Genomic DNA, 16,782 nt, shown 5'->3' with positions numbered 1-16,782 from the left:
GTAAAATGAAAATAGGACATGAAGAACTAAGATCCTGCAGAACAGTGGTGATAACTAGTATGGTGTCATCTCCCAGTTGGTGCCTGGTAAATAGTAATTGTTTTTGTTTTTGTTTTAGTTGAGTTTTTAACCTTAGGACAACTCATTATTCATGTTAAAGCCATTCTTAGCCTGGATGAAGACTACTATTGTTTTCTTGACTCATGTTTAGGACGATAAAGTCCCCTCTGGATAGCTATGTGGCCATGGGCTGCCAGAGAAAACTCTTTCTCAGCTCTCACCTTCCAGCAGGAATCTGACTTGTTCAGACACCTCATCTTTGTGATAGAATAAAGCTCATTTGCTTGCAGCTAATATTGCCTCTTCAAGCTTCGTCCACCCCCTCCTGCACACACATAGAGCTCTTAGAGTTTTGAAGTTCATTGAGTTAAGCTGAGGAGACTTAGGTAGCCTTGCTGGTCTTGTCAGTGGCATTCCTTAAGCACCTACCCATACTGAATGCAGTATTGTACTGGAAATGTAAGTGGAGGGAGAATGGGAGTCTTGGGTAATTGCTGACAGTTTATTATTTATTTATTTATTTTAATTGCTGACAGTTTAGACTGAAATAAGCAAATCAGGCGAAAGCCAGGTGGTGTCTGTGTGGAAGTTTGTCGAGGAGAGCAGTTAGTAAGGTGAGGTTAGGTGAGGTGGTGGGGTTGGGGGCAAAGGCAGAGAGGCGCCATGAAGAAGCTCGAATGTGAGGGACTAGGCAGCGGGACACAGGGCCCTGCTTGGAGCACTGCTTCCCACATGTCAGTGCCCTAAGGGTCGCCTGGGAGCTTCTGTCCTTACCTGAGTTGGAGCATTTAATGCAGATTCATAAATTCACAAGTTTGACGGGTATCCCAGGTGAGCCTTGACTTACTTTTAAATGACCTTTAAGCAACAAAACCAGAACCCCAGTGGCTCATTGTTGCACTCAATCAAGTCCAAGTCCTGCCGTTGATCTGCACGAGCCCATGGGCCCGGGCTCTCTGCCCTTTCTGCTCGCTCCACCAGGGCCACAGAGCCCTTGGTGTTCCTCAGCGTGCTCGGTGCACTCCCCTCTCGGAGCCTCGTACTTGCTGCCCCACGCTCCCTGGCTCCCCGCACGTGCTCCCTCATTTCATCTCACTCTGCTCTGTGTCAGCTCATCAGAGATTTGTCTGACTGCCGTGGGTACATACCCAGCCCTCCCGCCACGTTCGCTTTGCCTTCGTCAGTTTTGTCTTTCTTTATAATAGTTACTAGCACATGACACATAGACTTGCTTATTATGCAGGGAGGTGAGCTCCTTGTGGGTCAGGACTTGGTTTGTTCGTTGTAGTGTGCCCAAGGCCATCGAACATTACTTGGCATGCAGTGTGCACCCAGTAAGTAGTTACCAAATGGAGGAAAAAGACACTGCCCTAAGTTGTAAATGTCTTGAAGGCAGACACCAGCCAGGTCTGACTCAGTTGAATCCCGGGTCTAGCATGGTATCTGGCTCCCATAACAGCAGACATGTCGATGTATGCTGAGTGAGTGAACCCACGAAAGGGTGTCCAGCCGGAGCCTGTGGGGAGGGAGGAGAGCTGATGGTCAAGTTTACTCTCTGACCTGTTTGGGAGAGATCGGGTTGGAGGCCTTGTAATCAGAGAGCAAATACACCAGTGAGTTTTTTAGGAGGATGTCCAAAACATAGTAGCTATCCGTATGTGTCTATTTTATTCAGACTTTCCTTTACTTTTTAGTGAGAAATTCTATTTTTTAACTTTTATGAGATACCTGTTTTCCATATTCTGTAATAATTGGTTTGGCAAACTAATCACAATTTCTTTTTAAGGGGGGGTGGGGCAGTGGGAGAGGGGGAGAGAGAATCTTAAGCAGGCTCCATGCTCAATGCAGAGCCTGATGCGGGGCTCAGTCTCACAACCCTGAGATCATGACCAGAGCCAGAAATCAAGAGTAGGATGCTTAACCAATGGAGCCACCCAGGTGCCTCTACTAATTACAATTTTGCGGTAGAATTTCGTTATATTTGCATCTAACTAAGCTTCATTCTTCCTAAATAGAGCTAGAAAATAGTAAAATCTTTGCAACTATGTTTAACGTTTAACGTTTTTTTTTTTTTTTTTTTTTTAAATCCATTTCAGAGTCTGAGTTGCAAGAACTCTCTGAAGTGCTTGAACTGCTTTCTGCTCCTGAACTAAAAACCCTGGCGAAGACCTTCCACTTGGCGAATCCCAACGGACAGAAACAGCGGCTGGTGGACACCTTTCTCAAATTGGCCAAACAGCCTTCAGTTTGCACATGGGGCAAGAATCAGCCTGGAATTGGTGCAGTGATTTTAAAAAGGTTTTGTTGGATATTGTTACAGTAAAAACATTTAAAATGTTGATATTGCAGATTAATTTATGATATTGTAAATAAAGCTGTTATAAACATCAGGGTACATGTATACCTTCGAATTAGTATTTTTGTATTCTTTGGGTAAATACCTTGTAGTGCAATTGCTGGCTAACAGGGTAGCTCTATTTTTAACTTTTTGAGGAACCTCCATACTGTTTTCCAGAGTGGCTGCACCACTTTGCATTCCCACCAACAGTGTGAGAGGGTTCCCCTTTCTCCACATCCTTGTGAACACCTGTTGCTTCTTGTGTTTTTGATTTTAGTCATTCTGACAGGTGTGAGGTGGTATCTCATTGTAGTTTTGATTTGTATTTCCCTGATGATGAGTATCTTTTCCTGATGAGTCTGTTGGCCATTTGGATGTCTTCTTTGGAGAAATGTCTGTTCATGTCTTCTGCCCATTTTTTAAATTGGATTATTTGTTTTTTGGGTGTTGAGTTTTGTAAGTTCTTTATATATTTTGGATACTAATCCCTTATTGGATATGTTATTTGCAAATATCTTCTCCCATCCCATAGGTTGTCTTTTAGTTTTGTTGATTATTTCCTTCACTGTGCAGAAACTTTTTATTTTGATGTAGTCCTAATAGTTTATTTTTGCTTTTGTTTCCTTGCCTTAGGAGACGTATCTAGTAAGAAGTTGCTACAGTTGCTGTCAAAGAGGTTACTGCCTGTGCACTTCTCTAGGATTTTTATGGTTTTCTGACTCACATTTAGGTCTTGAATCCATTTTTTTTTTTTTTAAGAATTTATTTATTTATTTGACAGAGAGAGACAAAACGAGAGAGAGAACGCAAGCAGGGGGAGTGGGAGAGGAAGAAGCAGGCTTCCCGCTGAGCAGGGAGCCTGATGCGGGGCTCGATCCCAGGGTCCTGGGATCATGACCTGAGCCAAAGGCAGACGCTTAACGACTGAGCCACCCAGGCGCCCCTAGGTCTTGAATCCATTTTGAATTTATTTTTGTGTGTGGTGTAAGGAAGTGGTCCAGTTTCATTCTTCTGCATGTTGCTGTCCAGTTTTCCTAACATCATTTGTTGAAGAGACTTTTTCCCGTTGGATATTCTTTCCTGCTTTATTGAAGATCAATTGACCATATAATTATGGGTTCATTTCTGGAATTTCTGTTCTGTTCCATTGATCTGTGTGTCTATTTTTGTGCCAGCACCATACAATTTTGATGACTGCAGCTCTGTGGGAGCCTGGCTGGCTCAGTTGGTAGAGCATGGGACTCTTGATCTTGGGGTTGTGAGTTCGAGCCCCATGTTGGGTGTAGAGATAACTGATTACTACAGCTTTGTAATACAACTTGAAGCCTGGAATTGTGCCTTGGCTATTTTGGGTCTTCTGTGGTTCCATACAAATTTTGGGCTTGTTTGTTCTAGTTCTGTGAAAAATGCTATTAGTATTTTGACAGGGATTGCATTAAATGTGCAGATTGCTTTGGGTAGTATAGACATTTTAACAATATTTGTTCTTCCATTCCATGAGGATGGAATGTCTTTCCATTTCTTTGTGTCATCTTCCTTTTATCAGCGTTTTAAGTTTTTAGAGTACAGGTCTTTCACCTCTTTGGTTAGGTTTATTTCTAGGTATCTTACTATTTTTGGTGCAATTGTAAATGAGATTGTTTTCTTAATTTATCTTTCTGTTGCTTCATTATTGGTATATAGAAATGCAACAGATTTCTGTACCTTGATTTTGTATCCTGCATTCTAAGTCCTTTCTTTCTTTATTTCATTTTCTTTATTTTTTTTAAAGATTTTAATTTATTTGACACAGAGAGACAACGAGAGAGGGAACACAAGCAGGGGGAGTGGGAGAGGGAGAAGCAGGGTTCCTGCCCAGCAGGGAGCCCGATGTGGGGCTTGATCCAGCTAGGACCCTGGGATCATGACCTGAGCTGAAGGCAGATGCTTAACGACTGAGCCACCCAGGCGCCCCGTCTAAGTCCTTTCTTTAATTGTATTTAAGTATTTTATGTTATCCTTATATAACATTTTATAAGTAAGTGAACATTGAAATTAGCAGCCCTCTCTCAGCATAAACACTAAGCATAGAACAGAAATAAAAGAAATAAGGTTAACTTTTTTTTTTTATCCCTGACTTTGGACTTGTAGGAACATAAGATTCTCAAGGCTATTTTAGTTGTGCTAAAATCACTTCCCTTCAAGATTGTACTTTATTTCTTCATTTTGTTGTAGATCCCAGCAATGGAACCCAAGTCTCTGACAGCCCCACAGGAGGGCAGTGCATTGTTACCATGCTCTGTGTTATCAGGAAGAAACAGAAAAAGGCACATTATTTATACTTTCTTAATCCCAGTAGATGGTCATTGTTCATTTTACCATGTTTAATAGTTCCTTCTGAACTCAGAGACTTCGCCACCTGGGGCATCCCTGGGGCTCTGAATGGAGATAGAGGAAGTAGACACTTTGTATCAGTCTTTGTACATGAGTGGTTCTCAATTCATTAGTGGTGTGATAGGAATCTCACCCCTGTCCCCTCATGTATCTGATAGTGGCACTAATTTCTACAGCAGCCTAGAGATGCAGCACTGCTTTTGGGTTAATAGCTTCTGGGATGGATAGGAAAGAGAGGTCTTCCACTAGGCCAGTGGTTCTCAACTGGGGGGGACTTTGCACTCCAGGGAACATGGCATCTTTGATTGTCATGATGAAGAGGGAGGTGGGTACTACTGGCATTTAGCGAGTAGAGGCCAGTGATGCTGCTGAATACCCTGTAATGCACAGGACAGCACCCTCCTCCCCCACAAAGAATTATCCTGCCCAGATGTCAATAGTGCCAAGTTTGAGAAACCCTGTTCTAGATGGTATCCAAGCTGTAAGAGCCAGAGGGCCCATGTGGCCCTGAATTTAATTCAGACCTCCAGGCCTACCTTGAAGGCATCCAGAATCAAACTGAATTTACTCTGAGGTTACCCTGGAGTGGAGATGTTTCTGGACCACATTGCACATCACAGAACAGCACCAAATCTTGGTACCATTTCTTGGTTCACAAAATCATGCTACCTAATCAACAGCTTTTGATAATGACATTTTGTTTTATTTTATATTTTCCAAAAAAATTTTTATTACGTAATCTCTGTGTCCAACATGGGACTCAGACTCACAACCCCAAGATCAAGAGTTACATGCTCCACCGTTGACTGAGCCAGCCAGGCACCCAAATAATGACATTTAAAATAAAGAACTATTATTTAATCTGGATGTCACTTGTCAAGAGGTGAGAATGGCTAATGTCAAATAGGTAATACTTTTGGGAGTTTTCCTGGTATTTTACACATTCATGACCAGTGTAAATCTGTGTTGCTCTTTTATGAGCTAAACCATGTGTGAAACCATTTGGAGATAGAATTTCATTTAATCTTCACCATGTCCCTAGGTGGGCTCTGAGCCCCAGAGAGGTTAAGCTAGGCTCCAGGGTCACAACAACTGGAAGTGGTAGATTTACTTTAGGCTTAGAATAATGAATGCCACTTATCTTTATTTTTTTCTGAAAATAATTTGTAAAATCTAACATCCAAATGCTTCTTTAAAAAAACCCGAAAGTTATTTCTATACTGTATATTTTTCAGAGCTAAAGTCTTGGCGGGACAGTCACTGCGAGTCTGTAAAGGTCCCCGAGCTGTTTTCTCTCGGGTCTTGCTGCTGTTTACATTGACGGACTCGCTGGAAGATGAGGAAGCCGCCTGTGGTGGTCAGGGGCAGCTTTTTCCTGTGCTGTTGGTCAGTCTTGGCCGGATGGAGTTTCCTAGATACACCATCAATCGGAAGACCCAAATCTTCCAAGACCGAGACGATCTCATTAGGTAAGATCATATTAGCTCGTAATAACTGTGTCACTTTACATGTACGTAAAAGGTTTCATTATTATTACTTGCCAGTTACAGTAGAAACCTAAGTCCATAGCCAAAGCAGTTTTTGAAATTTTTTGTTTTTTGTTGTCTTTCTGCCTTACTTGTATACGTTTTTGAGACTATAAGGAGAATGTAGAAATGTGCTTAGATTAAGGTTGCCAAAACCAATGAGTTTTGAGTTAGAACTACAAAAATTTTCCCTGGCTCATATTCCCAAATAGCTTTAGCAGGAAACATTTTGTAAATACAGACATTTGAACAAACCTGCCTTGTGACTATGTTGTTGGCACGAACAAGACTGAGGATGAATGTTTTCCTAACAATAGCACTTCAGATAAAGCTAATACTAATTTGTGTGTGTATACTCGAATCATGCACATGCTTGATTAGAGATTGTCACCAATCTGTTTTGGTATATGGACTCAGTTAATGTTTGGTTTGACTGGCAAAAGTAGGTTTTGGTAAAGAATGGTTTGGTCTTAGAGGAAAAAAATACTTGGATTTCTTTTAAAAACCCATCATTTATAAGAGATTAATTCAGATTCCTAAAATGGCACTTTTGATTCTTGACTTAAAGTTTATGACTCAAATGTAACTGAAATTGGTTCTGATATTTGATTTTAGGAGAGTCATTTACGTTTGTCTAATGTGTGCTTTAAAAAATAACATTGAAATTATTGAATCAAAGCAGCGTTGGTATAAATGGACTCCAGCCCAGTTTGCTTAGCTCTCAGGAAGCTCACGGTCTTATTTGTGTCTGATTGGAATAAATTCTAATAATAAGAATATGTCCTTACTCTGTTTTGAGTTGTCTCATATCTTTTTACCTTTTCATTGTTAGTGACTTTATGCTGTTCTCCTTCGTGAGACTGTGTACCCTGAAGCCAAGTTCCAATCTCTCTACTAATGAACCGTGAAACCACCCCTGGGCCTCAGTTTCCTCCTCCATAACGGGGAGAATAATAGTATATTCCTCCAGATCTGTGTTAATACATGTAAAGTGCTTAGAGCCTGGCCACTGGGGATGGCTTAGTATGTCTTAGTTAGCATTATAATTGTCCTGATTACTGGCATATCTAGGGGAGATTACTTTTTAGTTCTGTGATTGACAAAACCATGGTTGACAGGTTCAAAAGTGGGGAGCTAGGAGAAAAAAATAAACCATGCCAGATTCCTTTGAGAAAGTAGGTATCCTGTAAATAATAAGTAAAACTCCTTTTACCCAAAGGGCCTTAACGTGTAAATGAAATTGGATTTAACTGACTTCAGGAATGGTAATTATATGATACCTGGTAATACGATACCTGGTCTGAGAACTCTTATTGGCCACGATGGTACTTGAAATAATTTATCCTGTTTTTTCTTTTTCCTCATTTATTCAATATACATGAGTTGAGTGCTGGGAACCTATTATGTGCCTAGGTGGTGGGGTTGCAGCAAGAACAGAGAGGGTCTTTGCCACCATAGGTTTATGTTTTCTGGGGGAGATAGAAAATAAGACAGAAGAATTGTAGCGTGTATGATTGAGGGGCAGGCTGGGCAAGTTCCACTTTGTAGAGAGTGTCCCCGGAGAGGTGATGTTTGGATTGAGACTGAGGATTGAGGGGGAGCTAGCCATGCAGGGTGTGTGCCTCTGGGCCACGTAGGGAGCACGTGCTCTGGGCCCTGAGGCAGGAGCGAGCTTGCTGAGGTGGAGAAACTCAGAAGACCTGTGTGGCCACAGCCTCAGAGGCAGTAGTTGGACAGGAATGCAGGGCCGGGGATGCTCAGCCTCAGAAGGCCCGTGAGTGGACTCAGTGGTGTTCTCTGAGCAATGGGCAGCCAATGAAGAGGTTTAGGCAGGCCAGTGATCTGTTTCACATTTTCCAAAAGCATCCCGTGGAATAGGGGGTGAAAGGAAGCAAGGGAGGCCACAAGAAGGCTGACTTAACTTTGGTGGCCCAGGCGAAGGTCTTGACTGGCTGGTGGCAGCGGCGAGGTTAATATGTACGAGATATTTTGGAAGGAGGAGCGACAAGCCTTGATTATGATTCTGACTAGATACAGCGGGAGAGGGACAGGCGTGAGTCATAGGTGGCTCTGGGGTTCTGACTGGGCTGGTGGTACCATCCGTGAGCCGGGGGATCAGGAGAGGGATGGCGGGAGGGGCGCGGGCGCTGGGTGGGGATCGCCGTCTGGGGTGCCCCCTAGCCGTTCAGGTCTGGCACCGGACCTGCTGGCAGGAGCTCAGGGAGGAGCTCCAGCCTGGAGAGACGCCACCGGCACGTGGACGGTGTTGGAAGCCCTGGAACTGGAGAGACCCGAGGGGGAGGAGGCGGACCGAGCTGTGGCAGCCAGCGTTCAGAGGTCAGGGAGAGAACAGGAACATGGAAGCCATCCATAGGAGAGTGGCTCAGGGAGGGGTGGTCGCGGTCCGCCGTCACTCGGAGGCTGAGTACATGTGCGGCCGGAAGCAGACCGGTTGGATTCAGTGAGAGGTGCGCAGTTGGTGGCCTGCGCTAAGAGCCGCTCCAGGGAAACTGGTGGAGGGTGCCGGTGAGGACAGTAGGCGTTCTGGGGGGACGGGGAGTCAGAGGTCGGCCCTGAGTGAGCTGCTGCCGCAGGGCAGCGTGAGGCAGGCAGTTTTGTTCTGCTGTGTGAGCGGGCGGCCGCGCCCTGACAGGCGGCGGGAGAGGAGGGCCTGACCGGAAGGGAAGCGGGGACAGCCAGAGGAGGGCGAGCCGTGGGGACACCGGAGGGCCGGCGGTCCGGAGCACCGGCGGGAGGCTGCCGTGATGGGAAGCCGAGAGGGCCCCTCGCATGGCCTCTGTCCCTGCGGGCGAGGTCTGATGGGGAAGCTTGCCCCGGGGGAGGGGGAGGGTGCGGCGGCCCCCCCCCCCCCCCCCCGCAGGGTGGGCAGGCGGACAGGCTCCCCGGGGGAGCAGGGCTGGCCTGAGGCGTGGAAGCCCACCAGCCTGGCCCTGGCGTTTTCCTCAGCTCGGTTCAGGGAGCTGGGTGCGGGCTCAGAGGAGGTGGTCGGCGTGGTCGGCGTGGACGCCGTGACGAGCGCGGGCCCGAAGTCCAGTGCGATTTCACCTCCGGGGAGGGCACGGAGGCCTGCCGGACAGGAGGCGCGATGGCTGGAGAAGGGGGTCCCCGGGGGCTGTCGGTGGAGTTGGAGAATTGTTGCCGTCAGTAAGTGAGCCGGAAGGATTGGCGGCGGCCGTCAGTGAATGAAATGCCCAGAGTGAAGATTTTGAGGGTGATGTAGTGCCTCGGAGACAGCGGTTCTGAGCGGCCATGGGCATGTGGGTAGCAGAAGGGAGGTGGGGAAAGGGTTATGGGCCAGGCGGTCTCGAAACGGAGCGTGCTCTTCATCCTCACAGACGTTGAAGTCTCGGGCCACTGTGGCTGGAGACACGAGGCAGAGCAAGACCGAAGACAGGAGGCGGGCGGTGCCCGCAAGGAGGGAGCACAGGCTTCCAAGGAATGGGGGGCTTTCAGGAAGGGGAGAGTAAGATTTGGAAGCAGCTGGGAAGAAGGGGAGTCTCCGCCATCCCTGGGTAGGAGGGCTGTGAGAAGAGCCAGCCCCGACGTGGGAGGGCTGGGGGTGCGGCAGGAAGGGGGAAGCCGTGTTCTCAGCCGGGGTTTAGAGGAGGCAGGAGACTGGGGGGGCGGGGGGGGGTGCTGAAGGGGCAGTTGCCAGCAGCACCGGGGAGGTCCGGAGGAGACGAGAGCTGGTAACCCTTTCCATTGGTGCTGGAGGTGGACCGGGAGATGAGCACGATGGGGTTGGTCTCAATGGCCCCTCGAAGGTGGGGCTTGGTCGGGGCCACCGGGCTGGGAGCGTGGGGGCCGCTCCTGATGCTCCTGACCATGGAGGAGTTCCTGCGGGCCTGGGCCAGCCTCCGGACAGTTCTCTCCCTGTTGCATTTTCTTTTCTTATCAACCTTACAATTATCCGGTAGCATTTTATAAGAGAATTAGATCGAGGAGTTCATGAGCAAATTTTTACATTTAGAGGCAATTTCTTTTATTCTTATTTGAGCACACTTGCCCATAATGATACCTCGTGCTTTTCTTTTAGGTGTGAGCCCAAAATACAATGACCAGGCACTCAAAGTGTCACTTGGGCAAATGTCTTTGTTTTTGGTACCTAAAGATGCAATGAGAGGTTGTCTTTGTTCAGCTAAGTGGTTTCATAACCTTTCAGCATTGCTGTCTCCCAAAGAGTGTCTCTTTGGGCAGCATTTGCCGGCCTCTCTCTGACCAAATGGTTGTTACCAGATCTACGCCCTAATGTGATTTCGCAGTCAGTTCCATGTTTCTGGGGTTGCTGCCAGATTGTTGAATGAACGAATGAGTACTAAGAATCAAAACCGATGAGCTGGTCAATACTACATTTATATAATGGAACATGTTATGTAATAATACGGTGCGAAGGTTTTTATCTTTCTAGCTGGCTGGCCTATATTCAGTGTTTCAGGCTACTTCAGGGCAGTAGTACTGTGTTTTTACTAGACTCAGATTTAAATACCCTTCATATTTTCAAACAACACACTTTTACCCTTCAGAAGTAGATCTCGAGGAGAGGATGTGGTATTTGTTATGTGACTGTTCATTCACATTTGAAACTTGGATGCTGTGGGGTTTTGCCCCCAGATACGCAGCTGCCGCACACATGCTGAGTGACATTTCTACCGCGATGGCCAATGGGAACTGGAAAGAAGCTCACGAGCTCTCTCAATGCGCAAAAAGTGACTGGAACAAACTGAAAAGCCACCCTTCCTTGAGGTGAGATCTTTTCCAGGTACCTGTCAAAATTTACTTCCCTACCAAGTTGTTTCGACCACTTGAGGTAAATCTCTTCATGAGGAACTTAGTCCTTTTGTGCTGTGGTCAAATCCGCTGTGCAGTTGAATTCCCCACTTGCTTTGCATAGTCAGTGTTGTGTGACATAGAAGGAAATGTCTGCAAGTCTGAAGTGAATTTTCTATAACTCAGATCGCTGTGCAACAGGCACGGGGGCAGACAAATGGCTTTTCGCTTGCCTTTTTGTTTTTGTTTTTTTTTTAAATTGAGATGTAATTGACATATAACATTATATTAGTTTCAGGTATACAACATGATGATTTGATATTTCTGTCTTGCAAAATGATCATCACAGTAAGTCGAGTTAACATCCATCACCATAGTTACAAAATTTTTTTCTACTCAGTAGCAAATTTCACTTACACAATCCAGTATTATTGTCCTCATGCTGTACATTACATCCCCATGGCTTACTTATTTTGTAACTGAAAGTGTACCTTTTAATTCCCTTCACCCTTTTTGTGCACCCCCTCACCCCCTTAACTCACTGTCTTTTGGTACGTTGACTTTTCTGAGTATTGGTCAGCTGAATTTAAATGTGGGGGAAAGCAGCAGGACAGAGGTGGTAAGAGCCATGCTGGATGTGTTCTTCCAGTGGAAATTCAAGCAGGTGTTAATCTGAAAAAGAAAACTAACATTTTCTTTAAAAGTTCAAGTACACAGCACATGATTTTTTGTTTGATCAGTGTTAAACATACTCTGTATTAAGAAATTTTATTCCTTTGTTTTCACATAGGGATGAGAAAAATTTGTGTTATTAAATAGCTCTTTCAAAAAAACCTTTCGGATATAAAGTTCATACAGAAATGATAATGACTTAAAAATCACTGCTGGGGAAAATGGCCTTTAAAGTTAGGGAAAAGAAAAATAACTGCATATTTTGCCCATATTTCATTTAGAAGTATTCATTAATTCAGAAAATTGAGCCATTCACTTAAAAGCCCTTCTAGAAACGAGATAACCAACGTAGAGTCGCTACTCCTGTGATGTCCATGTACATTGGAAGCTTTCTTATGACAAATTAGGTAAATTTATTAACATTTCTCACACCAAACAGCAAAACAAATGGTTAAAACAAGTTAATAGGTGATTTTCTTCATCAAAGAAAGAAAAAAAAAAGATGACTTTCGTAGAAGGTCAAGCTGGTCTGTCCGTCCGGCTTCTGTGGCAGCTGCTGACCTCAGCTGCCCCTGGGCAGAAGCAGCCCCAGGAGGAATGTGAATGAACCAGAGGGGCAGTATGCCAACACTATTTATGGACTGAAATTTGAGTTTCATATAATTTTCACATGCCACAGACTGTTCTCCTTTTCATTTATTTTAACCATTGCAAAATGCGAAAACCATGCTTAGTCTGCAGGACATACAAAATCAGCTGGTGGGCCCAGGATTTGGCCTTGGTTTGCTGACCTCCAGCTTAGAAGATTTCCGGTTGTTCTTACTTTACCCTAGCGAGTGCGCTAGGAAATGGTGGCTGGCTAGAAGAATGCAGGTTTGTGGTGTAGGAAATTGTGTACAACTGACAGTATTTGGAATATATCTTTTTAAAAGCTACGAATTCGATCTGCTTTGTCACTTTTTATAATTGTCTTGCCATGAATAAATCAGATTGCTAAACTGCTGGTGTCCGTCTTCATTTTAGATACCATGAGAATTTACCACTCTTTCTGCGCTGTTTTACTGTTGGGTGGATTTATACACGGATTTTGTCTCGGACTGTTGAAATATTGCAGCGACTTCACATGTATGAGGTTAGAGCACAAGCCCTGACCCCCGGCTTACCGATGGGTCATCGGTAAGCTGTGCAGGAGAGCCTGCCTGGCAGCATTTTCCACGTATTTGGTCAGCATACAGTAATGTCACGAAAGCAGGCTTGATGTGGGCAGCCTGCTGTCTCCAGGGTTAGTGGGGAGACGGCCGAAGAGGACCAGCCATCTCATCTGCTTGTGAGTTGCTGTGCATGCACCAGAAGGGCCTGGGGGTCCTGGACGGAGCCATGCAGGGAGCCCCAGACTGAGTCTCTGCAGCCTGAGCCTGAGTCTCTGTCAGGACTCCACATGTGACTTGGGAGGTCTCCAGAAACCTCTGAGGTGGAAACCTCACATCTGCTTGTGTTTGCCTGACGACTGGCATGGTCTGCCTGGAAATAATTTAAAATCACAAATCAGAGATTTGTTCCCATCCCTCCCTCTACAAAACATTGTGAGGTTGCTAGAGTTAACTTTTATTATGTTAACATTTCTATATGGAAAAATGCCGTTTTACAAAGAGGATAACGGAACTTGGGCTTCTTGACGTGGGTCCATGAAACCCAAGAGGATCCATGGGATTGCTTTGGGGAGTCTGTGAACCCCACAGTTGCAAGTATATGGGGGTTTGTGCTGCACTTTCTGAGGGGAATCTCTAGATGTTGAAAGAGATCCATGAACCACAAAAACTGAACAGTTTGTGTATAAATCTAGGCCCGAAAGTCTTCCTGTTAAGGTGGGGTGTTTGGATGAAGACACTGCTCATTACTGTCTGCCCACCCCATTCCTCACACCGTCGGCCCTCTGACCTGCTGTGTTCCCAGAAGCACGTGGGCTTGCAGCCCCGGACCAGTGCTTGGCTGCCTAGAACTCGATTGTGTGCAGCCCAGCATCCGTTGACTGGCTGTGCAGAGAGGATCATGCAGTGTTCACAGAGCTCCATACGCTCACTCTACTGGTTGGCAGGAGAAAAGTAGGGATGCCTCAGGGGTTCGGGCCTGCTCCAGAGGGTTGGACCCCAAAGGGGTCCTTGGCCTCCTTATAGAATGGCAGATGGGCTTTTTTAAATGTACTTTGGCAACCTTATTGGTTACTAAATGTAGTTCCTTATTTTGGAGTGTACGAGTCTAACGTACTTTCTTTGTTGTTGTTGGAACAGGAAGCAGTCAAGGAGCTTGAAAGCCTCTTGTCCCAGAGAGTGTATTGTCCTGACAGCAGAGGCCGGTGGTGGGATAGACTGGCACTCAACTTACACCAACACCTGAAACGCCTTGAACCGGTATTCAGTAACTAGATACACCTGAGCCTTTAACTTCCGCCTAAGTGAAAATACATAGCCAACTCTTAATACCTTAGGAACCGAAGTGTAATGAGAATATATATTTTTTTAACATTCTTCTTTTGTCTGTGTTCTTCCAACCCCCCAAATGCTAACAGAAGCATTACAGTGAGGCCAGGAGACTTCTCACTGATTTGGGAGATGGGTTGGTAGTGGGCTCTGTGTTGGGGTTTAGGAATTACGGGAGCAGGAGAGTTAGAGGTCCCCATCCTCAGCAGGTGCTTTCAAGGAAGGTGCTTTTTGTTTTGGAAATGGTGATTTTACTCATTTGTTGCATGCCTCCAGGTAGAAAGTCTGATGAAAGATGTTTCCTTCCACTGGGAAGTGTGTTGTCTGGCCAACGCTGAGCAGGCCACTTTCTCCTCCAGGCACTGGTGTTCTCCGTGGCGGGCATCTTGGGAGTCTAGGATCCTGGTTGCCGCCAGGGCTGAGCAGGGCGGGACCTCCGAAGGCAGCTTGTGCTGAGAGCCTAGAGGTGACAGTGGCTCTTTGTGTGGCTGCCTGGGGTTCCTCCCTGCCAGCCTTGCGTTTGCCTTGAACTCAGGGGACTGTGGCTCTGGAAGCTTTTTGTTTTTTCCAGCGGCAACATGAATCAGGGTGATTTGGAGGTGGAAAAGTTGACCATGGGTGTGGAAATATGACAGACTATTTTTATTGCCTTAAATTGAAAAAGTGCCTTGTTACCTAAAGTGCTTCAAGCTGGTGAAAGCTGTCTGCTTTCTTGGAGGTGGGTGTGGTGCTTCCTTACCTCTCAGTGTTTACTCAGGCTGAAATAGCAAGGGGACAGCGTCTGGTAGCCCACAGCCAAATTCGGAGAAAGCCTGTGTTTATGCTGCCTCTTTCTTTCATTGAAATAGAAGTTCATAAGGGTTTGGATTTCCCCCTTGTTCACAGTTCCACTAATAGGAGCATTGACTCAGGCGCACAGAGGTAGACGAGCCGTTGAGATATTTTTGAGATTGACAGAAAATCCTCATTCCTTTTAGCCTTTTCTCAAAGATCTTCCTGGCCACACTCATGGTCTTCATCATTTTGTTACTGTCCTGTTCATTTCTTTACATCAGTCTCTGGTGAAGGAATCTGTCAGCAGGGTGCTCAGCAGCCGGGGCCGGGTCTCCTTTGCTCTTCCTGGTTCCTTTGACCATTCCACTCTTGATCATCTTTCACTGATTTTCAGGGTGGTGTTTATTTCTTTGTTTGTTTTTACTTTTTATTCTCTTATTGTAGTAACTAATATATAACAATTCGGTGGCATTAGTTATAATCACAGTGTTTGTGCCAACATCACCACTGTCTATTTCTAGATTTTGTCATCACTCCAAACAGAAACTCTGTAGCCAGTCATTGCTCCATGGTCCCTCCCCCCACAGCCTGAATTTGCCTGTTCTGGATATTTCCTGTATTTGGTCTTTCATGTCTCTGGCTTATCTCACTCAGCAGCTTGTTCTCCAGGTTCATCCACGTTGTAGGAAGTCTCAGAATTTCCTTCCTCTTCAAGGCTGAGTAACATTCCATTGTATGGACAGACCACGTTTTGTCTGTCCAGTCATCTCAACATGGACACTGGCTCACTTCCACTTTTGGCTATTATGAATAATGCTGCTTATGAACATGGGTGTACAAATATCTGTTCAAAACACTGCTTTCAGTTCTTTTGGGTATGTCCCAGATGTGGCATTGCTGGGTCATGCGGTAATTCTGTGTTGAGCTTTTTGAGGAACCGCACATTGACTTTCACAGTGTTGAATCATTCTTTCATTCCTGCCAACAGTGCATGTGGGTTCTAGTTTCTCCCACGTCCTTGTCAGCACTTAATATTTTCCTTGTTTCTGATTATAGTCATCCTATTAGGCGTGAAGTGATATGCTATGGTATTTTCAGTACTTTTGTTTTTTTTTTTTTTTGTCCAACTCTGAATAGCCTTAGGAAATGCATTTAACTTCTCCAAACCCAAGATTCTTCTCCCTGTAAATGAGGCCTCTGGGCCAGCTCTGTGGTTCCTGAGTGCACCTGAGCATTAAAAGTAGCAGGATGATGGGGCAGCCTGACGGGCTCCGTCGGTAGAGCACGTGACTCTTGATCTCACATTGGGAGTTCAAGCCCCATGTTGGGCATGGAGCCTACTTAAAAAGAGAGAGAGAGAGAGAGAAAGAAAGAAAAAGAAAGAAAGAAAAGAAAGAAGGAGAGAGAGAAAGGGAGAAATGTAGCAGCATGAGATCTAAGGAATATCCTTTTATCTCTGGAAGTATTGCTTTGCCAATTGGTAGTTAGCGAAATTGAAAAATTAACTAACAGAGGGGTTTCCTGTCACATTCAGTGAGCAGCTGCTGCCCTGAGGTCTTTCAGGATGCTGATGTGGGGCTGTGTTCTTCGCTAGGCTATTAAGTGCATCACAGAAGGGCTGGCAGATCCAGAAGTCCGAACAGGACACCGTCTCTCACTTTACCAGAGAGCTCTGCGCCTGAGAGGGTCTCCGAGCTGTCAGAAGTACAGGCACCTCTTCAATCAGCTACCAGAAATAACTGTGGATGACGTTAAACATGTAAGTAAATATCCT

General features: G+C 45.5%; 1 protein-coding gene across 3 annotated transcripts in view; it reads left to right on the top strand.

Annotated features, from left to right (window-relative positions):
* The window catches only part of FAN1 (FANCD2 and FANCI associated nuclease 1), a 29,324-nt gene that overhangs the window by 4,448 nt on the left and 8,094 nt on the right, over positions 1 to 16,782 (top strand). For all 3 annotated transcript variants that reach the window (XM_027572270.2, XM_027572271.2, XM_027572269.2), the window contains exons 4-9: positions 2,157 to 2,358; positions 6,007 to 6,240; positions 10,930 to 11,061; positions 12,781 to 12,889; positions 14,046 to 14,165; positions 16,603 to 16,767. In XM_027572270.2, coding sequence (XP_027428071.2) covers positions 2,157 to 2,358; positions 6,007 to 6,240; positions 10,930 to 11,061; positions 12,781 to 12,889; positions 14,046 to 14,165; positions 16,603 to 16,767 — 962 coding nt within the window. The remainder of the gene's footprint in view (positions 1 to 2,156; positions 2,359 to 6,006; positions 6,241 to 10,929; positions 11,062 to 12,780; positions 12,890 to 14,045; positions 14,166 to 16,602; positions 16,768 to 16,782) is intronic.

This window comes from Zalophus californianus, chromosome 6 (assembly GCF_009762305.2).
Source record: "Zalophus californianus isolate mZalCal1 chromosome 6, mZalCal1.pri.v2, whole genome shotgun sequence".
Classification (NCBI taxonomy): domain Eukaryota; kingdom Metazoa; phylum Chordata; class Mammalia; order Carnivora; family Otariidae; genus Zalophus; species Zalophus californianus.
This window is presented reverse-complemented; position numbering and strand designations above follow the sequence as displayed.